Source organism: Carassius carassius, chromosome 17 (genome assembly GCF_963082965.1).
Source record: "Carassius carassius chromosome 17, fCarCar2.1, whole genome shotgun sequence".
Classification (NCBI taxonomy): domain Eukaryota; kingdom Metazoa; phylum Chordata; class Actinopteri; order Cypriniformes; family Cyprinidae; genus Carassius; species Carassius carassius.
In genome coordinates, this window is record NC_081771.1 from 27,574,797 (window position 1) to 27,599,940 (window position 25,144).

The following is a 25,144-nucleotide window of genomic DNA, read 5'->3' on the forward strand; positions in this document are numbered from 1 at the left end:
GTTGTGAGCGCTTCAACGGACGGAGAATCAGTAGGGACAAACACGAAAGAGTATTTATGCTTTCGCTTTTTCTACTGGGGGCAGGTAGAAGAGGAGAGATGAGTTGGTTGGTAGAAATGTTGAGCCGGTAAGCTAAATATATTAGTTTAACTTAGGCTACTTGTCCATATAAACTCTAAATTATTGAATTGTAGCTTAATGATAGTAAATGCTGGCCTTGCCGTAACGTTAGACTATTTTCTAGGCGAACGCAATAAGCGAAATTACAAGTAAAATGATAATAATAAAAAAATCACCATGTCATCCTGACAGGATTTATTCTGCGATCATGATTATCCTAAATATCCTAATAGTTAATTAGGATTTATATATATATATTTATATATAAACATAATTTTATTCAACTATATATATACAGTAGTACAAATCATTTTATTAGATTTGTTTTATATGCGAATAAAGTAAAATGTATTCAACTAATACATTTCAACTTCAAGCAAATTCAACTTTAAATATATCACTGGGCCACTATATAGGCTAGTTTACACTTTGGAAGATATAAACAATAAAGCAGTTGAGATTTGCTATGTATAGTATTATATTTGTCTATTTGTTTTGGGTTACACTTTATTTGTTACAGTGTAGATATTAGGGATGGGTATCATTAAGGTATTACTACTCTTACCGATACTGCTTAACGGTCCTGTACTTTAACGGTATTCTTTTCGGTACTTTGTGTTGTGTTACTTTGTGTTGTGTTATGCAGTCGAAAACTTTGCATTTCTCTGTCTGCACATAATGCACTTTTGAAAGATGCTTTGACAGATTGCTTGTGTTTCCGCCCTTACATGCAAAAATGTTGTTGCACTTATGACAACCAGCTGTTGTCTGCATCAACTCTAGTGAAGTATAACCACACTTTGGAACGTTTTACTGTCTCCGCCATCATCACTCTTTGTATTAAGCGGGAGTTTTCGTACAGTCTGTAAGTCGTCACATATCGCGTCTAAAAACGCGTGGAAAACGCTAGGCACGCTGCTTTCTGATTTTTTCCCCCAAAGTCTTCGGGCACTTGCGCTCCTGAGGAGTCTCCAGTTGCTAAGCAACCATGACCTGCTCTCTCCATGAAGACGCGTAAATTTCAGCAATGGATAAATGGATTTGCAGCACTAAAAACTGCTAGCAGTAGCTCTGCTAAATTAATTAAAAAATCCACATACAGCTATCAGCTGTTCCTTCATCTTGGCTGAGCTTTCAACGTTGTTACGGAAAAGGTGAGGAAGCTACATGACCTGCTGTGCGCTTGCGGCATTCTGAAAAGTTGAGATGTTTTATACTCGATGCGGTGCGGACGCGCCTGGAAAAAAGGAGCGCGTCGCTTCCATTATGAGCGCGCATACCGCGCACCTACATTTGAAATAACGAACTTGAGCGCGCAAAAGATGTGATATGTGAAAGGCCCCTTATGCGTGTGTGTGTGCGCCGCGCTCGTTCTTGTTGTGTGTGTGTTTGACTGACAGTCAGCCTCCGCGGCGCGCATGAGAGATCTCGCAGATCTCACAGGCAAACGACTTAATATGACTGCACATTATAAATGTTTGGTGTGATAAAATATGCACGATAACATTATTAAGCAAAAATACATAGTACATTATTTTTTTCCCTCCAGTACCGAAAGCAGAACCGATAGCGTCAGATCTTACTGATACTACGGTCTTTCATAATTTAGCCCCGGGGCCATTTTAATACCGGGTTTCGGTACCCATCCCTAGTAGATATATATTTAAGTACTGAGTAATAGTAACTAACTACATGTACTTACTATATGGTTAGGGTTAGGATTAGGGTTTGACTTAAAGTTACTTGCATGCAAAAATGCATAATTAGTTGTTATTATAAGTACATGGAAGCAAGGTCACCTTAAAATAAAATGTTACCTTGTTTTGCTATGGTTAAAATGTTCCATCAGTCAGAAACCCGATTAATTAAATAATTTATTAATTTATTCCTTTTTCTTTAGAGAGAGAGGAGTGGAATTTTAAGATACCATTTGTTTTCACTACTGTTTCTTCTCAGCTCTCTTTCTCACATACTTAGACACACACACTTACATCCTCTGGGTGTTTTAGATGCACCAGGCTTTCAAAACAAACCAGCAATCCCTTGCCTCTCTTTATTTTCAGCCAATTGGATGGTGGTTTGCAGAAGATTTCTGATTGGCCTGTTACCACACAAGCGGCAGTGGCAGCTGCAGGAGGCAGGAGAGCAACAGAAAAAGAGAGAGCGGTACAGAGAGACAGGAGGAGAGCTCAGAGTAATCGTTGGAGGAAAGAGGACAGAGAAGGGAACTTGTGTCAGCGTGGGTGCTGAAGCAGGAGAATGACATGCTGAAGAAAGGGGGAGCGATGATGTCCAGTACCACATTCAAAATGTCCAGGTCACAGTGAGAGCATCCTGTCATAACAACACTAGTTCCATCAAGATCCATCAGAAAAAGCAGACAGCATGCAGAACCTCCGGCACGCAGCTTCTGAGGCTTTCCAGCGTCTCGGTAAGTGCCTTTACCTAAGAATATACAATCAGTATCAAAATCTGTCCTTAATAACGTGTGTTGATGTCTCATCACGTGGGAAGTGGAAATAGTGCATCATTAAAAAGATAAAACAACAATCTTCTTAAACCCCAAGCCTCTCAAACTGTAAATAACTTGATTCATGTATGTACTCTGAGTTGCATATAATGGCTACATCCACGTTCTCATATGTGCCTAAAATAGCTTAATTAGTTAATTTCAGATAATATTATTTGTGTTTGCGCTAATATGCATTTCTTGGATCAGCTGTATGTAATTGAACATACACTGATGCTTAGAGTAAATTTAATGTGAAAGGGTACTAGCCTACAAAAATGATAAACCCTTCTCAAATCTGATGGTTTGATTGTCCATGAAACAGCTTCTGACATCTATTTGATTTTATATATATATATATATATAAGCTTATCTCTTAGCCTGGGAGACTAAGAGATAAACTAGCTTAAACCAGCTCAGACCACCTTAGACTGTTTTATATATATATAATATATATATATATATATATATATATATATATATATATATAAAACAGTCTAAGGTGGTCTGAGCTGGTTTAAGCTAGTTTATCTCTTAGTCTCCCAGGCTGGCCAGTTGACAAAAGTCATTATTATTGTTATTATCATTAACTAAAATGAAAACTATTAAAAGCATTTTTTGTAGTTGAAATAAATCTGAAATAAAATGCAATGTAAATATTAGATAACAAACTACTAACTGAAATGAGTAAATAACTAAATACTAAAGAAATAACTAAAACTTAACGTAAATAAACAGTAATATAAAAAAATCTCAGAAGCACATAACAAAAATAAAATATGAAAATAAAAGCTATTAAATTATTTAAAAATATCTATATATTATTAAAATAACACTGGTAGAACAAACAAAACAGACCATCTTATCAAATAAAACTAGTAAACTAAATACTAAAGAAATAACTAAAACTTAACTTAAATAAACAATAATATAAAAAAAAAATTAAATGTCAGAAGCACATAACAAAAATAAAACTTGCGAATAAAAGCTATTAAATTATTAAAAAAATAAATATTATTAAAATAACACTGGTAGAACAACCAAAACAGACCATCATATCAAATAGTAATTAAATAAAACTAGTAAACTAAATACTAAAGAAATAACTAAAACGTAACTTAGATAAACAGTAAAATAAAATAAATAACATAACAAAAATAAAATCTGAAAAATAAAAGCTAATTCAAATGATTTAAAAAAAATCACTGTGAGAAAATATAAATAATATTAAAATAACACTGGTAGAAAAACCAAAACTGACCATCTTATCTTCCTAAGGCTGCATTGAGATATTTTCCAGCAGGGTATGTAACTAAACCATAGCAAAGGAAACCAACAGATTGTTGTGTCTAAGCACATGTCATTGTCAGTATACACTTGAAGACAAATAGCCCATGTATCCCTGTAGCAGAACAGTGGATGCAAAACACAGCAAAGATTTTATCCCTGGTTTACTGCATGGCAGAAGCGAGGTTTTGTTGTGATGGAGGAGGGAAAGGCAGGTTTCTGTAGGTGAGAGGAAAACAGCTTGCAACAGCATCTGTGTCCATCTCTTGAGAGGCAGGAGGCCTGAGAGCGAAGAAAACTGTGTGTGTTATGTGTGAAAAAAGCAGGCACTAGTGAAAGTCGTTGACTTTAAGTATATCGCACTAGTGGGAAATCTGTCACTGGCTATTTCTGGACATGTGTTTAAGCACAGTTCCTCACCATCTACGAAAGTAGACCATTAGTGTCTTGTAAGCAGTCAACAAGGCTAAATTTTTCTTAGAACTGAATGCAAAAAAAAAATATATATATATATATACACACACACACACACACACACACACATATATATATATATATATATATATGCTAATTTATTACATTTTTGACATTTAATAATTTTTTGGCATCGTCTAATTCTAAGTAAAATCTTTAAAAAAACACTTATTTGCAAGTTTATTTGCATTTCTTGATGTGAAATCAGTTTCCTTAATTTTCTGGGCCAGTTTTTTCTCTTGGTGTATCTTGTTTTCTCATAATTATGGTCTGGTTTTAAGACTCCATTAAATGACTTGATAGAATCCTGTGTTGACATATTTCCTGTTGAAACAGGAAGTTGGGGTGGGTTATATCAAAAGGTTTGTCACTTTTTTAATATTTAAAATGTAAAAATTTTGATTTGATTGTTGCTTTGGCTAATCAGAGGCAGGAGGGTAATTCTCAATTTCAATCTAGAGAACACTTCTGGACAGAAATTAGTTATATATTTGTATGTTCCTCTGCTAAAGAGATGATCAGTATTTTTGGTCTGTTTTCCCAGAAGAGAAAGCCTATGTTTTTAAATCCACATTTCTGAATACCCTAGCTTATGGATGGTCTCAAAGCTGACAGACATTTATTGTGGTCTTGAACTTGACTGGTTTACCTGAGCTGATTTATCAGAGTTTCTTGGCCTTCATCCAACCAATCACTGCACTTGTCTGTTTTTGAGTGATGGGTGGCTGGCAACATACTAAACGGCACTTACTGCTGTATACACACTGCTCACAGAATACTGATCGGCAACGAGAGAGAGAGAGAGAGAACAAGGGAAAACATGGAGAGTTGGCAAGAGAATGTAGAACAGTAAGAAAGAATGTCAAGCGGTGATGAAGGAGGGAACGATCTTGATGGAATAAGGAAAGATACTGGTGCAGAGACAGAAAGAGTGGAGTGTAGAGATGGATGAGAGGATGAAAACAGAGAACGGGAAGCAGTGATGCATCTGAACATGAGTTATGAGCTCTCTTAGCCCTCCCTTATCCTGACTCATAAATATCTGTGCAGTCAGACAGAGAGAAGGGAAAAAATGCTCGGGGGGAAGGAGAAACACACAGAGACAGCAGAGATCACTGGTCGACACACAAGGACAAACAAAAATATACTCTTCACCGTGTAACCTGTGTGATTGACATTTTATAATATATGAGGCATACTTTTCAATAACATTTGTGCATAAGAAATGCATATACTTTTTTAACCAAAACAATTAATTGCCTGAAAATGTACTCTCCTTCAGCCTGTCCAACATTAAGATGAGTTTTTCTCCATCAGAACAGGTTTCTAGAAACTTACCCATACATCACATGCTCACCAGTGGATCCTCTGCAGTGAACAGGTGCCGTCAGAATGAGAGTCCAAACAGCTGATTAATACATCCACAAGTAGTCAACATGAAGCAAAAAGCTGTGTGCTTGTTATAAATCCATTATTTACATTTGTTTCCATTGATAATATACCCATATATACCCGTATTTTTCTATATAAGTCGCATCAGTCCAAAAATACGCCATGATGAGGGAAAAAACATATATAAGTCGCACTGGACTATAAGTCGCATTTATTTAGACCCAAGAACCAAGAGAAAACATTAGCGTCTACAGCCGCGAGAGGGCACTCTATACTGCTCAGTGGTAGACTACAGGAGCACTGTGCTGCATAGAGCGCCCTCTGGCGGCTGTAGACGGTAATGTTTTCTCTTAGTTCATTTCTCTTGGTTCATGTCAAATTAATTTTGATAAATAAGTCACACCTGACTATAAGTCGCAGGACCAACCAAACTATGAAAAAAAAGTGCGACTTATAGTCCGGAAAATACGGTACCATGATGTTTTTATCAGCTGTCTGGACTCTCATTCTGACGGCACCCATTCCCTGCAGAGATCCATTGGCGAGCAAGTGATGTAATGCAAAATTTCTATTTTCTGATGAACAAACAAATTACATTTTGGATGGCTTGAGGGTGAGTCAATTTTCATCAAATTTCATTTTTGAGTGAACTATTCCTTTCCTTGGCATGTATTCCTAATAGATACATTTTTGATTAGATGCTTGATGTGAAGCAGACTCCATACAATGTGCTAGAATCATAGCAGGTTTTGGTTCATGGTGACTGGTCATCCGGATGATGACCGTTCTTCCCTGTCAAGGACGACCCTAATTTGATGGTAGCAGAGTTCCTCGGAGTGACACCTGCAGCCGTGCCAAAAAGAGATTTTAGTAAATTAGATCTGGAACGATCCAACAGAGACATGCAGTCTTCTGGGTCAACTTACAGGGCTTTTGTAATTCAATCATCTAACGGGATATAGTTATATCAACATTAATGCAATCAACTTTAGCAGGAGCCTTTAATGAAATCCTTTGTATATCACAATCATAATAACTACTTGGGTATTAGTCTTTCAGAAAACCGCAGCCATCTCTGCAGTGGGATTTATCATTCTAGTGTTAAAGAACAGTTCTTTTAAAAAACTTTCCTCTTAACAGAGAAGTTCTGGATAGTATTTGATGTGGTAAAAGGTACTGGACAGTTTTAGGTCAGAACTGTCTTCCTGGAGTCACACCGAGACTTAAAACTTACGAAGACTGGCTCATTTTTATATTCCCTGTATCTTTTGCCTAAACTGAGTTCGTTTCATTTTGAGTGACTGTCAGAAAACATCTAATAACGCATTACAGAGCAGAGGCACTCCGCCTCTTAAAGACACTTTTCAGCCAAAATGGATTTTAATAGCTGATTGTGGGATCTTTCTCTTCCTCTGGTTGTCCGTTTCTCTCTCTCCGATCCCGTTTAGTCTTGTATTTGCTGCTAAAATTTAAATGAAGGTGAAGGGTAAATCTCAGAGCCCCTGTACACAACCACCAGCTCCTGCTCGCCTCTCCCATCAGGAGCTTAAACACTGAGCGTGACTCACCTTGTACCGGCTGTATCAAACCACACACACACACATACACACACACACACACACACACACACAGTTACTCAGAATTATGGTGTATTATGTGTTCTTCATTCTTGGTCTATAAAGCTTTTTCATTTATTAAATAAAAAGTGTATATTCAATATAATTATAGTCATGATTATTGTATATTATATTTGTATTGTACTTAATTTACATATTTGGTATAGTCTTTAACTACTACTGTATGAACTAATATTAATAATTTAATATAGTGCACGTGTGTACATATATGTGTTACATTTTTATATTTAGATATATTTGCGTTTTTACTTGTTTTTTGAAAAATACTACATGTAATTACATCTGTAATTAATATCTGTAACACATCCATAACTATACTATTGATTTTGTACTGTATATATGACTTGATAACCATACTCTCTCTCTCTCTCTCTCTCTTTCTTTCTTTCTCTCTCTCTCTCTCTCTGTCATTTGACATAATAGTAGTAGGATTGCTTTCATTTTTCACTGTATCCAAGTGCTTTTCCTATAAAAAGTTCTTATAAATATCATTATAAAACCATTACAAACACATCAAAAGCCATTTATCACACATGAAGCATTTTGCTGTGAATACTATATTTTAATATTATCAGTTTTATTAAATGAGAGTCAATATGATTAAATATGTAATATTATTATAATGTTTATTTAATTTATGTATTTAATTTTTTTAATTATGTATTTAATGCATATATTAAATTTGATTCATTTATTTATTTATTTATTTATTTCTGTTAAATATTTAATTTAATTTAGATTATATTTAGATGATATTTAATCATATTATATATATAGTTATTATATGAAATGTTATTAAACAGAGTCCTTTCTTTTGTAAAGTTGTTTAAATATCTTTATGAAACCATCAGGAACAATCAAACCATTTCTCACATGTGAAGTGTACTGCAGCAAACCCTATGTATCTGGACATTTAAAGTGGTCCATCTTAACTGCTCTTTTGTGTTTTACAGGGTTAAAACAAAGACATCTGGGCTATGAGGAGGTAAGAACATTTGACATGACATTGCACAACATATTATAAGCAAAAACAAACATCCCTCCACCCACAGAGACAGGACAGATGACAGCTGGAGGCGGAAGTGAGAAATACAGCACTACCCCATAATGGGAGTGAGAGAGAGAGAGAGAGAGAGAGAGAGAGAGGAAAGGCAAAAAAAACCAGTTGAGGAAAAAGTATGCAGCACTGCCCTCTACTGGGGAAAAAGAAAGCGAAGCAGTGTTTGGAATGACATCCTGTTCTTACTTGTTCCACAATGTATAGTATGTACATAAAATGAATATTTTCTTTAGGTACAGAATACACAGGTAACCCACTATATTTGCTAAAATATGCAGAATAAAACAGAGTCAAGATATCTATGTCCAAGCTGGTGCACAATAACACTTTGTATTTCGATGAACATGACAACATGTTGTTTTACATTCAATTTTGCAGTATACAGTATGTAGGGCACAGAAAAGGTAAATAATAAGCTAGTATTTTCTTAAATAGAGACAGCACCTCAGCACACAACATTCTGTCCTCCTATCAGTAATTGGTGTCTTATTCCAGGCTCAATTGAGCATGTCCCATCTGGACACAGAGTCCAGATAGCCAGAGACAATAAAGAACAGAAAAAACATCCATCAAGCTCTCTCTCTCTATAGTTACACTCCAGCAACCCCTGTAGTCTACAAGTAATGACCAGACTCACCAGACCATGTGAAAACATACATGTCAACACACATCTATCTATCTAAGAACAGCCATTGTCCAACATATTGTATGAATAGCATTATACACCAATTCACCTCAGTCTGATGAGAAACATCTTTATTAAGTCTGAAAACTGCCATAATACTGCACAGTACTATGAATTCTCTCTCATTTACATTCTTTTATTCTCTATTGTTCTCTAATTTCTCTAATCACCATTTCTCAATGTCCGTCCCATCATGCTTTTCTCTCCTGCAGTTGAATGGATGTATTTGTTGCCCTTAGCAAATACAACATAGCTGTTTGTGTTTAGTTCTTATGGATGGGACATGGAGTCATAAGACCAGGCCTGCAGACACACACACACACACACACACACACACACTTTCTCATGCAAGTCATATGAGTCATACAGCTTAATCAGAGAAATTGAGAGTGAGTGAGAGAGAAGATTTGGAGATGGAGGATTTCCTGTGGAGAATGCGGGTCTGGGTGTCTTTGAGCTTGAGGAGATGTTGTTGGTGTTGTGGAGATAAAAGAAATGAAGTCAGAAGGGAAGAAAAAGAGGAAATGTTTGAGATGAGAGTGGAAGAGATAAAGAAAGCAATGAAAACGCAATAAAAACCATCAAAAACTTGGAGTGTGTCCTCCCTCCCAGTTGCTGAGGTCAGATGGGTGTGCTTGTATGTGTGTGTGTGTGTGTATGTTTGTGTGAGAGAGAGAGTTTGACATCAAACACTGCTATATGATGATGTCTTATAGTGCTGAATTACAATTACTGACTTTTTCTAACGTTACAGAAGCATGTCTCATTAAAATGCCTCTAACTTTGTAATGAAATAAGTCTGGTTTTGAATACTGTATCATAAGGGTCTCTTTGAACTTTGAACTTGGTTGAACCTTTTTAGCATTTCTAACTATTTTAGTGTTCTTTTGTCATTTCCAAGAAAGTATCAAGAGTCGAATGTAAAGTTTAAGATCCAGATGATCTGAAGATATAATAATCTGGTTACAGTATATTTCTAGAGAACTCCAGATGCTATTCTGAGAGTGTCAGCTGTCCCTGTGTGCGATGAAATCACTCAAATGAACAGAATTTAGGCAAGAAGACAAAAATAGGGAAAATTAGAGCTAAAAGAGACTTTTCTGTCAGGACATTGTGACATCATCTGCTTTACAGCTTTGTGTGCTGTTGTTAATAGTTCAGGATTTACTGACAAATAAAAAGTAAAAAAAAACAGCATTTATTTTAAAGAAAAATATTCTGTCACAGACAGGTGTGATGGATACAGTAGGATGGCTGTATCAGCGAAACAAGGTGTAATAACCTCACACACTGTATCTGATATAGAGCAAACCATCCCGGTGTGTTTCTGTGTCTGCTTTCAGCTGGGAGAGCTGGACGGGGTGGAGAAACCACAGCCGCACTGGTTTCACACGCTGCAGGTGCGGCGGCTCAGAGTTCAGAGGGGTCGCAGTAACAGCGATCCTATGGGAGGAAAGAGCTTCCAGCAAGAGTTCCAGTGGGTGAGCAACACACAGATACAACTCAGACACACAACAAGAGGTTCAGTCATAGATAAAGATACAGAGATAAAACAAACAGTGCACAGGAAAGTTACTTTTAACAGTAACTATTTACAATACATGACTTATTATAGGCTGTAAATTTGTCATATTATTTTTTACATAAAGTAATATTAACCCTATAAGCCTGATTGGTAGTTTACACTTTTTTAGCAAATAAAAGGCCTTTTAGTATAATTTTTAAATATCCATCTTGGGAAGATGTGTCCTAATGGTTAGAGATTCTGACTCATAATCCAAAGGTTGCAAGTTTGAGTCTCAGGCTGGCAGGAATTGTAGGTGTAGGGTCTCTCCACCCTCAATACCACAACTGGGGTGCCCTTGAGCAAGACACCGAACCCCCAACTGCTTCCCGGGCTTCACAGCATAAATGGCTGGCTGCTGCTCTGGGTGTGTGTTCACGGTGTGTGTGTGTATGTGTGTGTGTATGTGTGTGTGTGTGTGTGTGCACTTTGGATGGGTTAAATGCAGAGTACGAATTCCTAGTAGTTAAAATGTATGTATAAAATATGAGACAACAGATTTTCAGGGATGTTTACTCATACATTTCTCAATCATCACTGTATTGCATTGCGTTATAGGTTTTGCCCCCCACAATAAAAGAGCTTTGATCATAAAATTGAGGATTTAGATATCATCTCACCAAGACATATTATTGAGAGATATAGAATGACAAATGATATTTATATGCTTTTTCTTTTTGTAGTTTGTTACACTATTCTAAAGATTTACAGAATTTCATCTTACTTTTTGGCCATTGCATCTGCACAAAATAAAATATTTTGGCTCAGTTTGAAATTATGAGCATTTTATTCTAAAGATATCATACTGTAATATGAGCCATAAAAAGCGGATCTATCAAATATTTTCAAACTATATATATATATATATATATATATATATATATATATATATATATATATATATTTGTCTGAATGTACAATGAAATGTTCCTTAAAAATACATTTTTCTGACTATTTTTATTTATTTATTTACAGGGTCAAATACTTTTATGCTATATTTTCTCAGCTGTCTCACTTTGTAAGTGGAAGCACCATGTTTGGCTTGCAGATTTTTTTTTTTTACTTTGGAATTGCTATTTCTATTTGCTATTTGCTGCTTTCAGTTAAAAATGTATGGCGCCTACACCAAAGAGGTCTATAATAACTACCAGTCATTTGTTTTAAAGGCAGTTGCTTGGCTGGCAAAATAACTGCCTGTGTATTTTATTCACAGAAAACTGGTCTGCAGTTTGGGAATGCAACATCTTATCTAAATCTTGAAAAACTTGGCGAGGGCACATATGCCACAGTGTACAAAGGAATTAGCAGGTTAGTAGTCATATGCGATACTCATAGACACACTCAAAACAGTGTTATTCATAGAACCCACTTAGATGTTGCCAATAGGGAGACATTTATTCATTGAAGCAAGATGAATGTTTTATGGCAGTAGTTAGCTAGCACATTATTCAGATACACCACCCTGTGGCTTTGTTCTTCTGTATAACAGACAGCAAATGATTCCTTTCATTACCTCCCTGTAGGCATTACTTGAGTTCTTCTATGGCAGCTTGTTTTACATGGATTCATTTTATAAGGTCATCCTGCAACATACGGATACCTGCCTGAGGCTTATACTGAGAGGCAGTTTGATGTTGTTGTACAACAACCAATTTTTTGTAATAAGAAACAGTTCCCATACATCTCTGTGCAGCTATCTTAGGAATGAAAACCTTACATAAAGTAACATTTTTTTGCTTATTTTTGTGGTTAAAGGAACAATGTTACCCAACTTAAACTTAAAATATTTTGGAATATCCACAGCGAGTGAATTTAGTTTCCATTAATGGCATCATAAATTTAACCACTACTAAACACCACCAGATCAATAAAATTGTGTTGCATTATTTCCTATTGAAACAGGAAGTAGGGTAGGAAACATCAAAGGGCTTGCCCCTTAGTTTTAAATAGCCAATATGCTTTAATTTACAGACATGAATTATGATTTGCTATGTGCTATTGCTAGTCCTAGGCAGGTGTTGTTTGATCAAGGGGGCAATCTCTTCATATTAAAAATAAATAAATAAATAAATAGAAGAGAAAGACTTTTCGTTTTAAAAGTGTATATTCTACATGTTAAATTTGTCAGGAATAAACTAGTATATAAATAACCAGTGTTGGGGAAAGTTACTTTTAAAAGTAATGCATTACAATATTGCGTATCCTAAAAAAGTAACTAATAACGTTACTTAGTTACTTTTTATTGAGAGTAATGCGTTATGTTACTTTTGCGTTACTTTTTAAATCTGGGCTGGGCTTGCTTGTTTGCTTCTAATATAAAAAGTTCTGTTTTTGGCAAATGTAAAAGCCCTTTCACACCAAAAAGCCTGAAGGAAATGTAAATTTGCATCTGTACAGTAGAACACAGAAAAAGTTCAACACTCTTAAGCAATTAATAAATCTTGTGTAATTTTTGCTTAATAGTATAGTTGAATTGGACAATCGAAGCTCAGTAACAAATTGGTTAATAAAATGGGAATAGATATATAAAGGATATTTGTATTATTTAACATTTAATTATTGCAGCTTTGAGTCATATTCTGAGTTACATTTAATTGTTTTTATTAATTTTGAGGAAAATTAAATTTGGAATTTAAAAGATATTTGTATTTTTTTATTTTCGTGTGTGTGTCAGTGAGATGAATTAATGCATGTTCACATTTATTCTAGAACTAAAGTAACATCTTACTCCCGATTTCTCACAGCATGGGGACAGGGAAGATTTCAATCAATAAATGGGGAGAAAAAAAGTAACTGGCGTTACTTATTTGAAAAAGTAACTCAGATATTCTCTTGTAAATTAAAAAGTAATGAATTACTTTACTAGTTACTTGAAAAAAGTATTCTGATTACGTTAACTTACGTAACTCACGTAACTCATGTTACTTGTAATGCATTACCCCCCAACACTGTAAATAACCATATAGTCAATAGTCAAAACTCCAAATTTGATTGCATAATGTCTTTAAAAAGAGAGCTTGTGATGGTGTTATTCTCCAGAAAGCAGAGGTCAGGTAAACTGTTTTCTGATGCATGTTTGGGTTCTCTGTGTTTGTGACAGGATAAACGGTCATCTTGTGGCTTTAAAGGTGATTCACATGAAAACTGAGGAAGGAATTCCGTTCACAGCTATTAGAGAAGGTACTGCAACACCACAACACACACACACACACACAGTGCTTATACACACACAAAGGGATGTGGGGTATTGTTAATCAGATATATGTCATTAAAATATGAATAGTGGAATTGTGCATTAACAAATTGTTTTTACTTATGTTCATATTTTTTATTTTTATATGTTATATTTCTATGTTCTGACAAACTACTGCTCAAAAGTTTGGGATCAGAATTGTTTTATTTTAAAGAAATACTTTTATTCAGCACAGACACATTTAATTTACAAAAAATAACAGCAAAGACATATTTAATACAAACGATTTCTATTTCGAATAAATTCTGTTTTGTTTTTTTTAACCTTGAAAAACCAGTCTTGATAATATGTTTCTTGTGCACCATATCAGCATTAGAACGATTTCTGAAGAATCATGTGACATTGAAGACTAGAGTAATGGATACTGAAAAATATACAGAAAATTAGAAATTTTTAATAATATTTTACTATATTAGTTTTTTTTAATGTATTTTTAATGGAAAAATACATTATACATATAAAAGTTTTTGTGATTATTCCCAGCGTCCTTGTTAAAGGGCCTTAAACATGCCAACATCGTCTTGCTTCATGATATCATCCACACGCGAGAGTCTCTCACCTTTGTCTTTGAGTATGTGGTGAGTCTGGTGCTGGCAATCACCGTCCAAGTTTATTTTGTTTCTTTTGACTATCTGTTAGTCAAATTTAGCATCTCTTTCCCTCTCAGCAAACAGATTTGGCTCAATACATGATTCAGCATCCTGGCGGACTTCACTCGTACAACATTAGGGTAAACAAACACATGACTGTGTTAAAAATACACAAGGTAAGTAATAATGAGCCGACTTTCTCACGCTCAGTCTGCTTCTTCAGCTCTTTATGTTTCAGTTGCTGCGAGGATTGTCTTACATTCACAGCAGAAGAATTCTGCATCGAGACCTCAAACCTCAGAATTTGCTCATCAGTTATTTGGGGGAGCTCAAATTAGCAGATTTTGGTAGTTTCACTTATGCAAACACTAACATGCTTACTAATATGCTCTATCATGCATTCTAAACCATGGTGGGCCTCTTATTCCTTTAGGTCTGGCCCGATCTAAGTCCATACCATGCCAAACATACTCAGCCGAGGTCGTGACTTTATGGTACCGCCCGCCAGATGTTCTCATGGGCTCCACTGATTACTCCACAGCCCTGGACATCTGGTGAGTCCTTGTACACACACACACACACACACACACATGTGCAAACATATGCATTCTTCTTAGAAAGATTCATAATAGTGAGAGCAACAGACGCAATTCCTAAATGTCAGCAATTTGAAAATTTCCCCATTCAACTTATCGGTTTAAGTATTCATATTATTTGAAACTTTTCAAGCGCAAGATGATGAGAAAGAGAAGTCAATTTGCATGTTGTATAGAGTTACAAAAATAGTTTGTAAATAGTTAAAAATAGTAAGATGTGTGCATGTCTGTGCATTTGGTCTTAAAGTGACAGCCACTTAATATAGCTACTATTGTCTGTGTAATTAATGTTAATTAAAGAACAAAAGAAAAAATAATAGTGCAGTCAAATCAATTAATCATGATAACTTGCATCCAAAATAAATGTTTGTGTTCACATAATATGTGTTTCTGTGTATTTATATGTTTATATTAGGGGTGTAATGATACACGTATTCGTATTGAAGGCTTTACAAACTGAACAGTTCGTTGGAGTAATCCTATTACATTTGGAAAATAAAAGAGCTTAAAGTGTGTCAAATATAATGTACTCAAGGTTATGACAATGAGGTAGTTTGTTATAGTTTTCTTTTTTTTGGTTTTAAATAGCTTGTAAATGCCTGTGTGCATTCGAATTAGCGGTGATTCAGCGTCAATTGATTGAATGGACAACAACAAAACAATACGACAAACTCACATTAAACATGGAATGTTTAATTTATTAACAAAACGAATACAAATACACCATGCTATAGGCATAATATAAAATAACAAATAACTTACACAAAGGTAAATTATAAAACACTGAATATCAGCAAATACGTTGAAACCAAATAATTAAGAAATGAATGTTCATTAAGAAACGAAAGATCATCGGCAAAGGTCAAATGCCCTTCCAAAGTCTATTTAAATATTTGTTACAAATAAATATTTCTTACATTTTGGTTTATTTTACTTATTAGTGCTATTGCTAGTAATTTACTCATCTTTATCTAACATTATTTATTATAAAACTAGTTTACATGGGTCAAACAAAATGAAAACAGTAATAGACAATAGCTAATTTTTTTTTTTTTGTGAAGATTTGGAACCAAATTGGGAAAATCTGAATGAGTAGAAACATCCTTAGTGTTCATCCTGTACTGTAATTTATTGACACATGATAAACATTTACATATTTCTTCACAAAACTTTTGGATTTATATATTTTACCACTTCAGAAACCAAATTCTTTACATAATTTCCTCAAAATGGATGAATTAAACAAATGGATTAATTTTGAGAATCTATTGCGTATTAAAATGGCATGTTGCAGCTGAAATGAAAATCAGTTATTACCCAACACTCAGTTTTGGTCCCCCCACCTGTCTGCTGCAGCCCTGGTCTGTGAGATTTTTATATATGTTGATGTTTAGGGGAGCTGGCTGCATTTTTATCGAGATGCTACAGGGGTCACCAGCGTTTCCTGGAGTAGCTGATGTCTTTGAGCAGCTGCTGAAGATCTGGGCTGTGAGTCTGTTTGTGAGAATGTACTAGAATTGTGTGAGATTTCTCTTCTATCCTGCTCTCCTCATTATATATCTCTCCTCTTCTTTCCTTCTGAGGTCATCGGGGTGCCGACCGAGGAGAGCTGGCCAGGTGTCAGTGATCTGCCAAACTATAAACCAGGTGTGTGCAAAATCCTTCTTTCTTCTGTCTCACTCATTAATTGCATGCGTCTGAGTTAGTTTCATTAAAATGTACTTAATGTGTGAAAATCTAAATTAACTGGTTTGTTTAAGTCAAAGGAATAATTTAATTTAAATTGAATAAATTATTTTTAAAAATTATGTTTTTTTTTTAGTAATTTTTGGCGGTTAGGTCAAGAAGAAATATGTTCTTAAAGGGTTAGTTCCCCTAAAATTGGAATTCTGTCATCATTAACTCTCATGTTGTTCCAAAATTGTATGACTTACTTCCTTCTATGGGACACAAAATATGTTTTGAATTAGGATGTTATTCATTGATAATCTTTCCCTAAATCATATCTTTCAAATGTCATTCACACATGCACGTATTTAGACTTGCCAAATGCAGATGCATCATGCAATTCATCAAAGCCATTGATTCTTGCATGCCTCATCATCTCATATGGTCTCTAAAGATTTTAAATATAGCCGCAAATCATACAGGCAGCTTTTATGGTTCCTTTTCGGGCAGTGGTTCTCAAACATTTGGACTCCCAAGACTTCTCAATGATGACAACAACATTCAAAGGCCCCATGACTTTTCCAATTGTTCACGATTTAAAAATGTTTTTACTCAATTTCTATCTGATAGAAAAGGTTAGATCTTGAAACTAGAAAAAATGTATATGAATTATAAAAATACAAATGGAGATTGTATTCAATTTTTAATTTGAAGGTCTAAAAAAATTACACTTTTAAAATAAGGCTACCTCATGTATTCAGGTTTTCCAAGACTTTGGCAACCCTGGTTAAAAGAGGGAAAAAAATAATTGGGAATTAAGGTAAAGAATATCTTGATTTTTTTTTCTGGTGTAGCATATTTTAATGCTCGTTTTATCTTATTTTAAATTATTTTAAAGTCATCTTGGGCCTCCTTGAAGTTAACTAAGACCCCGTTTGAGAACCATAGTTTTGAGGAATAAAAACCACATCTTGGTACCATATTGGTAGATATGTTTTATTTGTAGATACTGAATATACTGTATAACAATTTTTTAAATTTTTTTTTAGATTGCATTTGCCACTGTTGTCACATAAGGTTAATCCTTAAAGGTCCCGTTTTTTGTGCTTTTTTAAAGCCTTGATTGTGTTTACAGTGTGCAATATAACATGTGTTCATGTTTCACGTGTAAAAAAACACAGTATTTTTCACACAATTCACCTATCTGTATACCGCTGTTTTCACTGTCATAAAAACGGGCTGATGACTTCCTCGTTCTATAAAGTCCCTCCTTCAGAAATAAGTAACGAGTTCTCATTATGCCAGCGGTTCCTGTGTTGTGATTCGACAGCACCAACCTAAATAATAAAATACACTTACCGGTTGTGGTCCATAAACAACGCCTTCTCCAGACAAAGAGGGAACTGCTCCATCTTTCAAGAATAATCTTTGTGCGAATCCGGCATTAATCTGATTGAGATTGAGGAAGCTGTCCTCAGCAAAATGTGCTGCACATAGTTTTACATGTGGATTATAATTTTTTAAATAAAATTCAATTTTCTTTTGGTGTTTTAGTTATAATATGTGACCCTGGACTACAAAAGCAGTCTTAAGTCCCTGGGGGTATACAGTATTTGTAGCAATAGCCAAAAAACATTGTATGGGTCAAAATTATCGATTTTTCTTTTATGCCAAAATTCATTAGGATATTAAGTAAAGATTATGTTCCATGGAATTATTTTGCAAGTTTCCTACCGTAAATATATCAAAACTTAATTTTTGATTAGTAATATGTATTGCTAAGAACTTTATTTGTTTAATTTGCTTAATTTTCTCAGTATTTTTAATTATTATTATTTTTAACTGCGCTTTGTTATTTGCCAAGTTGTTTACCTATAGGTATGGAATGATATTGCGGACTTTATTCAAAAGGAATTGCAAATAGTATTTGCAATTGCGTTTTCAATTTGTGGACGCATAAAATGTGACATAATCCAAACGCAAATGCAAATCGCGCATTACCGTTTTCATTTTTGATTAAGTGAATGCACAGTGTCTGCCAAATTTAAAATGGAAATGCAAAGTCCGTTTGCAATTGTGTTTCCCATATCTTACGAGCTATGAGCCTGTCATATTTAAATAGCAATATTAATTACCACATTTGCCTTTTCACTCTCTCTGCAATGTGCATGTAAACTGCCAAAACTCCAATGGAATCGCAATACCTTTTGCATTTGAATTTCCAACGTCTACACGGAAACCTGTCAATCAAGTGACAGGGGTGGGGCCATTTTATTGGGCGTGTTTGCATTGGGAAGTGACGCCACTCACAGTCGACGGTAATAAACAATTATTAATTAATTTGTGTGGACTTTATCATCTAAATACTTAATAACCAATAAGATTAAGGATGTGTCTTACAAATTACTTCATCTTTTCTATCCTGTGAAGCTTTAAAAAAGATGTTTCCTGCTATTGACACCTTATGCTCTTTTTGTGGTGCTGAACACGAATCCATTTCTCATCTCTTCTGGGAATGCACATATACAAGTCTGTTCTAGTAGAATTTTTTGTATCTTCGATCGTACTAAAATGTACCATGTTTTTACTAGGGTAAATATGAGTTAACGATAGTGTTTATAATTAAGCCACAGTAGCCACAAACGTACAGTTGTCTGAGACGTAATGAAATGTTCTTTAACATCATGAACCATAAAATGTAGTCGGTGTTCTGCTATTGTTTATTTTCATAATAGGTAAACACAGGCCACAAGTTAACACGGTCACATTTCCTTGATTCAGCAGCTGCACGATGTAAAGCCGAGAGTCCTGTCTTGAATCTAGAGATCTGGTGCTGATTCAGTGTAACTTGGTAGCTCAGTGGTTAGTGACTGTCATCTTTCATGGCATACCATCTTTTAGCGCGTGTTCGAAACCCGGGCCAACACAGACGTTCTTTATTTTTTTGTTTATCCTACTAACTTCAGCTGCCAAACGGGCGATCATACAAATAACTTGTAATCAATAACTAGAATATCTGAATCATGCAATCAGCAAGTTTGCGTTTATTAACACTTAATATCACGTCAGTTTGTGCTTTCAGAATCGCCGAGTCTGCTGCCGTCGTTCCAGCACATCTGCAGCGGAGACCAGAACCAGAAAGTTGGTCACCAGATAACACAGTAACCAGTTAAACCGTAACACCCGGAAGATTAGGCAAATAGACTGGTGACGTAGGTCTGCGTGCGTTTCTCAATACAAAGTACGCTGATTTCGGACTTGCATCGTCAGTAGTTCAGACTTTGTGCATTCAGAGTGTGATGTCTGCGAGGACGCAGGTCCGGTAATTCTGCAAACAGCAGCGTACTTGATAACATGTCAGCTCGCCTTGACTACTGCAATTTTCCTCACTGTATGATCGCCCGTTTGGCGGCTGAAGTTAGTAGGATAAACAAAAAAATAAAGAACGTCTGTGTTGGCCCGGGTTTCGAACACGCGCTAAAAGATGGTATGCCGTGAAAGATGACAGTCACTAACCACTGAGCTACCAAGTTACACTGAATCAGCACCAGATCTCTAGATTCAAGACAGGACTCTCGGCTTTACATCGTGCAGCTGCTGAATCAAGGAAATGTGACCGTGTTAACTTGTGGCCTGTGTTTACCTATTATGAAAATAAACAATAGCAGAACACTGACTACATTTTATGGTTCATGATGTTAAAGAACATTTCATAACGTCTCAGACAACTGTACATTTGTGGCTACTGTGGCTTAATTATAAACACTGTCGTTAACTCATATTTACCCTAGTAAAAACATGGTACATTTTAGTACGATCGAAGATACAAAAATTCTACTAGAACAGACTTGTATATGTGCATTCCCAGAAGAGATGAGAAATGGATTCGTGTTCAGCACCACAAAAAGAGCATAAGGTGTCAATTGCAGGAAACATCTTTTTTAAAGCTTCACAGGATAGAAAAGATGAAGTAATTTGTAAGACACATCCTTAATCTTATTGGTTATTAAGTATTTAGATGAAAAAATCCACACAAATTAATTAATAATTATTTATTACCGTTGACTGTGAGTGGCGTCACTTCCCAATGCAAACACGCCCAATAAAATGGCCCCACCCCTGTCACTTGATTGACAGGTTTCCGTGTAGACGTTGGAAATTCAAATGCAAAAGGTATTGCGATTCCATTTGAGTTTTGGCAGTTTACATGCACAGTGCAGAGAGAGTGAAAAGGCAAATGTGGTAATTAATATTGCTATTTAAATATGACAGGCTCATAGCTCGTAAGATATGGGAAACACAATTGCAAACGGACTTTGCATTTCCATTTTAAATTTGGCAGACACTGTGCGTTCACTTAATCGAAAATGAAAACGGTAATGCACGATTTGCATTTGCGTTTGGATTATGTCACATTTTATGCGTCCACAAATTGAAAACGCAATTGCAAATACTATTTGCAATTCCTTTTGAATAAAGTCCGCAATATCATTCCATATATAGGAGCTCATAAATCATGTAAGTCTTGCACATTCCCATGAAAATTGCTTATGTTTGTGTTGTAAAAGATAAGTTGTATTTTGCTCCAAAATATCATGTTTCTTCCATGTAAATTTTTTAAGTCATAAGTAAATAATGACAGAATTGTCATTTCGGTAGTGAACTTTTCCTGCACATGCTGATTTTTTAGAGTCTTGGAGATTTATCTGTTATTTTTAAACATCCATTAAATACACATGTACCCATACATTTTGAATTAGAACGACACATAGACACCGTCATCTGTATGCACTGCGTGTGTGCTTGGCAGTGTGTGGGTGTAAACTTGTTGCCAAGGGCCTGTCGTTTTAATAACATGCAGTCATATAAACAGAAAATGGCTAGAGCAAATTCACAGAGTTGTGATGAAGCTGTGTTTCCAGTATAAATCATTTTGTGTGTATAGGTGTTCTGTTAGTAGTTGTGTTGGCCGTGAGTTGACTTGACACCTTTGAGTCAGACGCAAACACACACCTTCACACACTCATGCACGAAGGGGGTTGATGTCTTTCCATTGCAGTCCTGGAAATAAAGTGCAGGCTCATTACACAGGTGCACAAATGAGCAATGTGAGGTGGCTTTGGGAAATATGCCCTCATTTAGAGTGTCTGGGTACTGATGGAGATTGTTAACTGATGTTACTCCATGAATCTGGGTTTACCCAAGCCCCGGGCTGCTCTGTGTGTGTGTACTGTGTGTTGGAGAGAAGCTACCTGAATCCGCTGTGGTCTCTCAGGTATATCCAGGTGTGCTGAAGCGTAAGTGTGGCCTCAGGTTTCAGCTAAGAATGACCGGGTGGCCCGTGACCACAGACACTGACAGAAGAACACATAACAAAAGCTTCTTCAAACCATCTTTACAGCATTTTTACTATTATAGGGTTCTTTTTGGTGGATAGAATTTTTCTTTGGATGTTAAAAAAATTAGTAGTTTACCCAAAAATAGAAATTCTGTCTCACTGTCTCAAACAAAAAGCAGTCATTATAGTATTATTTATATACAGTTATATGACATTCCACAACATTTCATGATGAAATATATATATAAAAAAAATTATTTTTGTTTTTATACTATCTTTGTTATTAAAAATAAGAACTAAGATGCAAATTATAAACAATAGGACAAAGACGATATAAGAAACACTTTATATCATATGTGATTCTAGAGCACAAAACCAGTCATAAGTCTCTGGGGTATATTTGTAGCAATAGCCAATAATACATTGTATGGGTCAAAATTATAGATTTTTCTTTTATGCCCAAAAATCATTAGGATATTATGTAAAGATCATGTTCCATGGAGATATTTTTGTCTTTTTTTTTTTTTACCATAAATATATCAAAATGTGTTCCTGTGGCTCAAGTGGTAGAGCATTGCGTTAGCAGTGCAAGGTTGTGGGCTCGATTCCCAGGGAGCACATGTTAGGTAAAAAATGTTAGCCTGAATGCACTGTATGTCACTTTGGATAAAAGCGTCTGCTAAATGCATAAATTTAATTAAAATTTAATTTAAAACGTAACTTTGGTTAGTTATGTGCATGGCTAAGAACTTTTATGATTTTCTCAATATTACATTTTTTTTTTCACCCTTAGATTTCAGATTTTCAAATAGTTATATCTCAGCCAAATATTGTCCTATCTTAACAAACCATACATCAACAGAAAGCGTATTTATTCAGCTTTGAGATAATGTATGAATCTCAATTTTGAAAAATGTACTCTTCTGAATGATTTTGTGGTCCAGGGTCACAAATATCATCACCACAATATATATACAGTGATATTATTACTATACTAGTGGGCTATTTATTAACATTTTTAGATTTTATTTGTTATATTACATTTTTTTTTCATTTTAATGTCATTATATTACTTTTTATTTTAGTTTTAGTAACTTACTTTACTAACTTAGTGTCAGTTACTTGCCTATATACCTATATACGTATTTATACACGCACGCATGTGTGTGTGTGTAGCTTTAAAAAAATATATTTTTGTTTTGGTCATTTAAGTATTTCAGTTTATTTTAGGCAACATTTTATTATTTATAAAATATAAATATAAAATATTATTTTAATTAACTAAATTTGACTATTTTAAAATTTTTGTTAATAATAACAACACTGTACAAAACAATTCATCAGAATGTTCATGCTGCTGTTTTCCATGTATACATGCCATGGCATTCATTGTAGACAGCAATGTGTGAATTTCATTGCTCAGGGAAACTTGTTTTCCTCACTGGTTATATGACAATAAACGCGTTGAATCCTTGAATCAAAAGCATATATTGACCATGGTTTGTCATCTCCAAAAAATGACAAAAACATCATAAAAGTGACCTTTACAGCCCTTAAAATGTAAGAGATCAGTGTGAACATTCTGCACAATATCTCTTTTTGTGCTCTACAGAAGATACAGGTTTGGAACAACACAAGTGATAGTAAATGATAAAGGCTTTCATTGATAGTCTCGTGGCTCATTGTGTGAAGATTCCTGATCAGAGCTGGATGCTCTGGTGGTCTGTTAAATAAAAGCGGTCTCTGTGTTCCTGTAGAGTGGTTCCTGCACTGCAAGCCCCAGCAATTTCGAGATGTCTGGAAAAGGTAAGACCAGTTCATGCGTGCATGCTCGTGTGCATATGTGTGTGCGTTTTGGCTCTGAGTGGGAACAGAAGGGTTTTTGTATAGCGGTCTTCATCTCTCTTCCTCCACCCCCACTTCTAATGGATGTCTGACCCGTAGCTCTCCGTATGTGTGTGTGTACATTGGCTTAGACTCGCTCAGTTACCCTATAAGACGGAGGATCTGGCCCAGCAGATGCTGATGATGACTCCAAAGGACAGGATTTCAGCCCAGGATGCATTGCTGCACCCATATTTCAACACTCTTCCACCTCTGTTAATGCATCTAAGGGACAGTAAGTGCTGGAGAATTTCACTATATGAGCGGAATGCACGCAATTCCAGCTTCAAAGGTTAATCCAGTCCCGTAACAGACAAGATCAAAGTTAAAACCCTCTTAGTTACTGTCAAAACTGGCAACCTTTTCAACGCCGACTCAAGATCAAAAGAGATTATGCAATCTTAGAAATGTCTTTTTCCTCTTGTCTCGTTTCTCATTCTCTAACCTCCACACTTTCTCCGTCAGCTGTGTCCATCTTTAAGGTGCCGGGGGTGAGGTTAGAGACGGAAGCGAGGGATATCTTCAGCCCCAGCAGACGAATGAAATCGCCTCTTGCTCCGCTGGCCAAGTGCTGGTGAAAGTCTCGCCTTTGTAAATAGTTGGTGTGCTTGTAAAACCAAAACCACACCAGCATGAGTAAACGTGACCCTGTTGCAGCATGGCGGTCAGTTTGTATGTTGTTTATTCAGATCTTCATCAGCTAAATCAAATATATTTATCAAAGAATATATTCTCTTTCATAACATTCATGTTTTTTACAATTTGGACCAGTATTACCTAAAACAAATTTTATGGTTGATAATGATGATACAAGTCAAAGCTATATTTCATACATTCTATATTTTGGGATCCCTATCATACTTATTTTTTAAAGTAATTTATAGGAGTGGGTGCATCCTGATGTTGCAAACTGGTAATTGTTATATTATTTAAATTTATTATCATAATCATAAACACCAGTTTGTTGCATAAATAGTTTTACCATTTACTGCTTTCAGCGAATGAATCTGAAGTCTTTCATATTCACAGAAAATAGCTTCTGCGTTGCACAATAAGTTGGATAGCATCATATTTATTGAAAAAGGAT

General features: G+C 35.3%; 1 protein-coding gene across 1 annotated transcript; it reads left to right on the plus strand.

Moving 5' to 3' along the window:
- Positions 1 to 4: 4 nt before the first annotated feature.
- On the plus strand, positions 5 to 25,068 carry LOC132161481 (cyclin-dependent kinase 15). The gene is made up of 15 exons (XM_059571572.1): positions 5 to 127; positions 2,184 to 2,551; positions 8,373 to 8,404; positions 10,508 to 10,645; positions 11,942 to 12,036; positions 13,829 to 13,908; positions 14,465 to 14,559; positions 14,649 to 14,711; positions 14,795 to 14,918; positions 15,005 to 15,125; positions 16,562 to 16,655; positions 16,751 to 16,814; positions 23,931 to 23,979; positions 24,150 to 24,292; positions 24,523 to 25,068. Exons 2-15 carry the CDS (start codon positions 2,506 to 2,508, stop codon positions 24,633 to 24,635), a joined length of 1,257 nt encoding a protein of 418 aa, XP_059427555.1. The 5' UTR covers positions 5 to 127; positions 2,184 to 2,505; the 3' UTR covers positions 24,636 to 25,068.
- Positions 25,069 to 25,144: the final 76 nt, after the last annotated feature.

What these genes read in the sequence shown, in the direction of transcription:
- LOC132161481 (XM_059571572.1), top strand. Translation starts at nt 2,506, where the DNA reads ATGCAGAACCTCCGGCACGCAGCTTCTGAGGCTTTCCAGCGTCTCG. An exon ending in GTGTACAAAGGAATTAGCAG is followed by an intron (nt 12,037 to 13,828) that starts GTTAGTAGTCAT and finishes TGTTTGTGACAG; the next exon opens with GATAAACGGTCATCTTGTGG. An exon ending in TTTCGAGATGTCTGGAAAAG is followed by an intron (nt 23,980 to 24,149) that starts GTAAGACCAGTT and finishes ACATTGGCTTAG; the next exon opens with ACTCGCTCAGTTACCCTATA.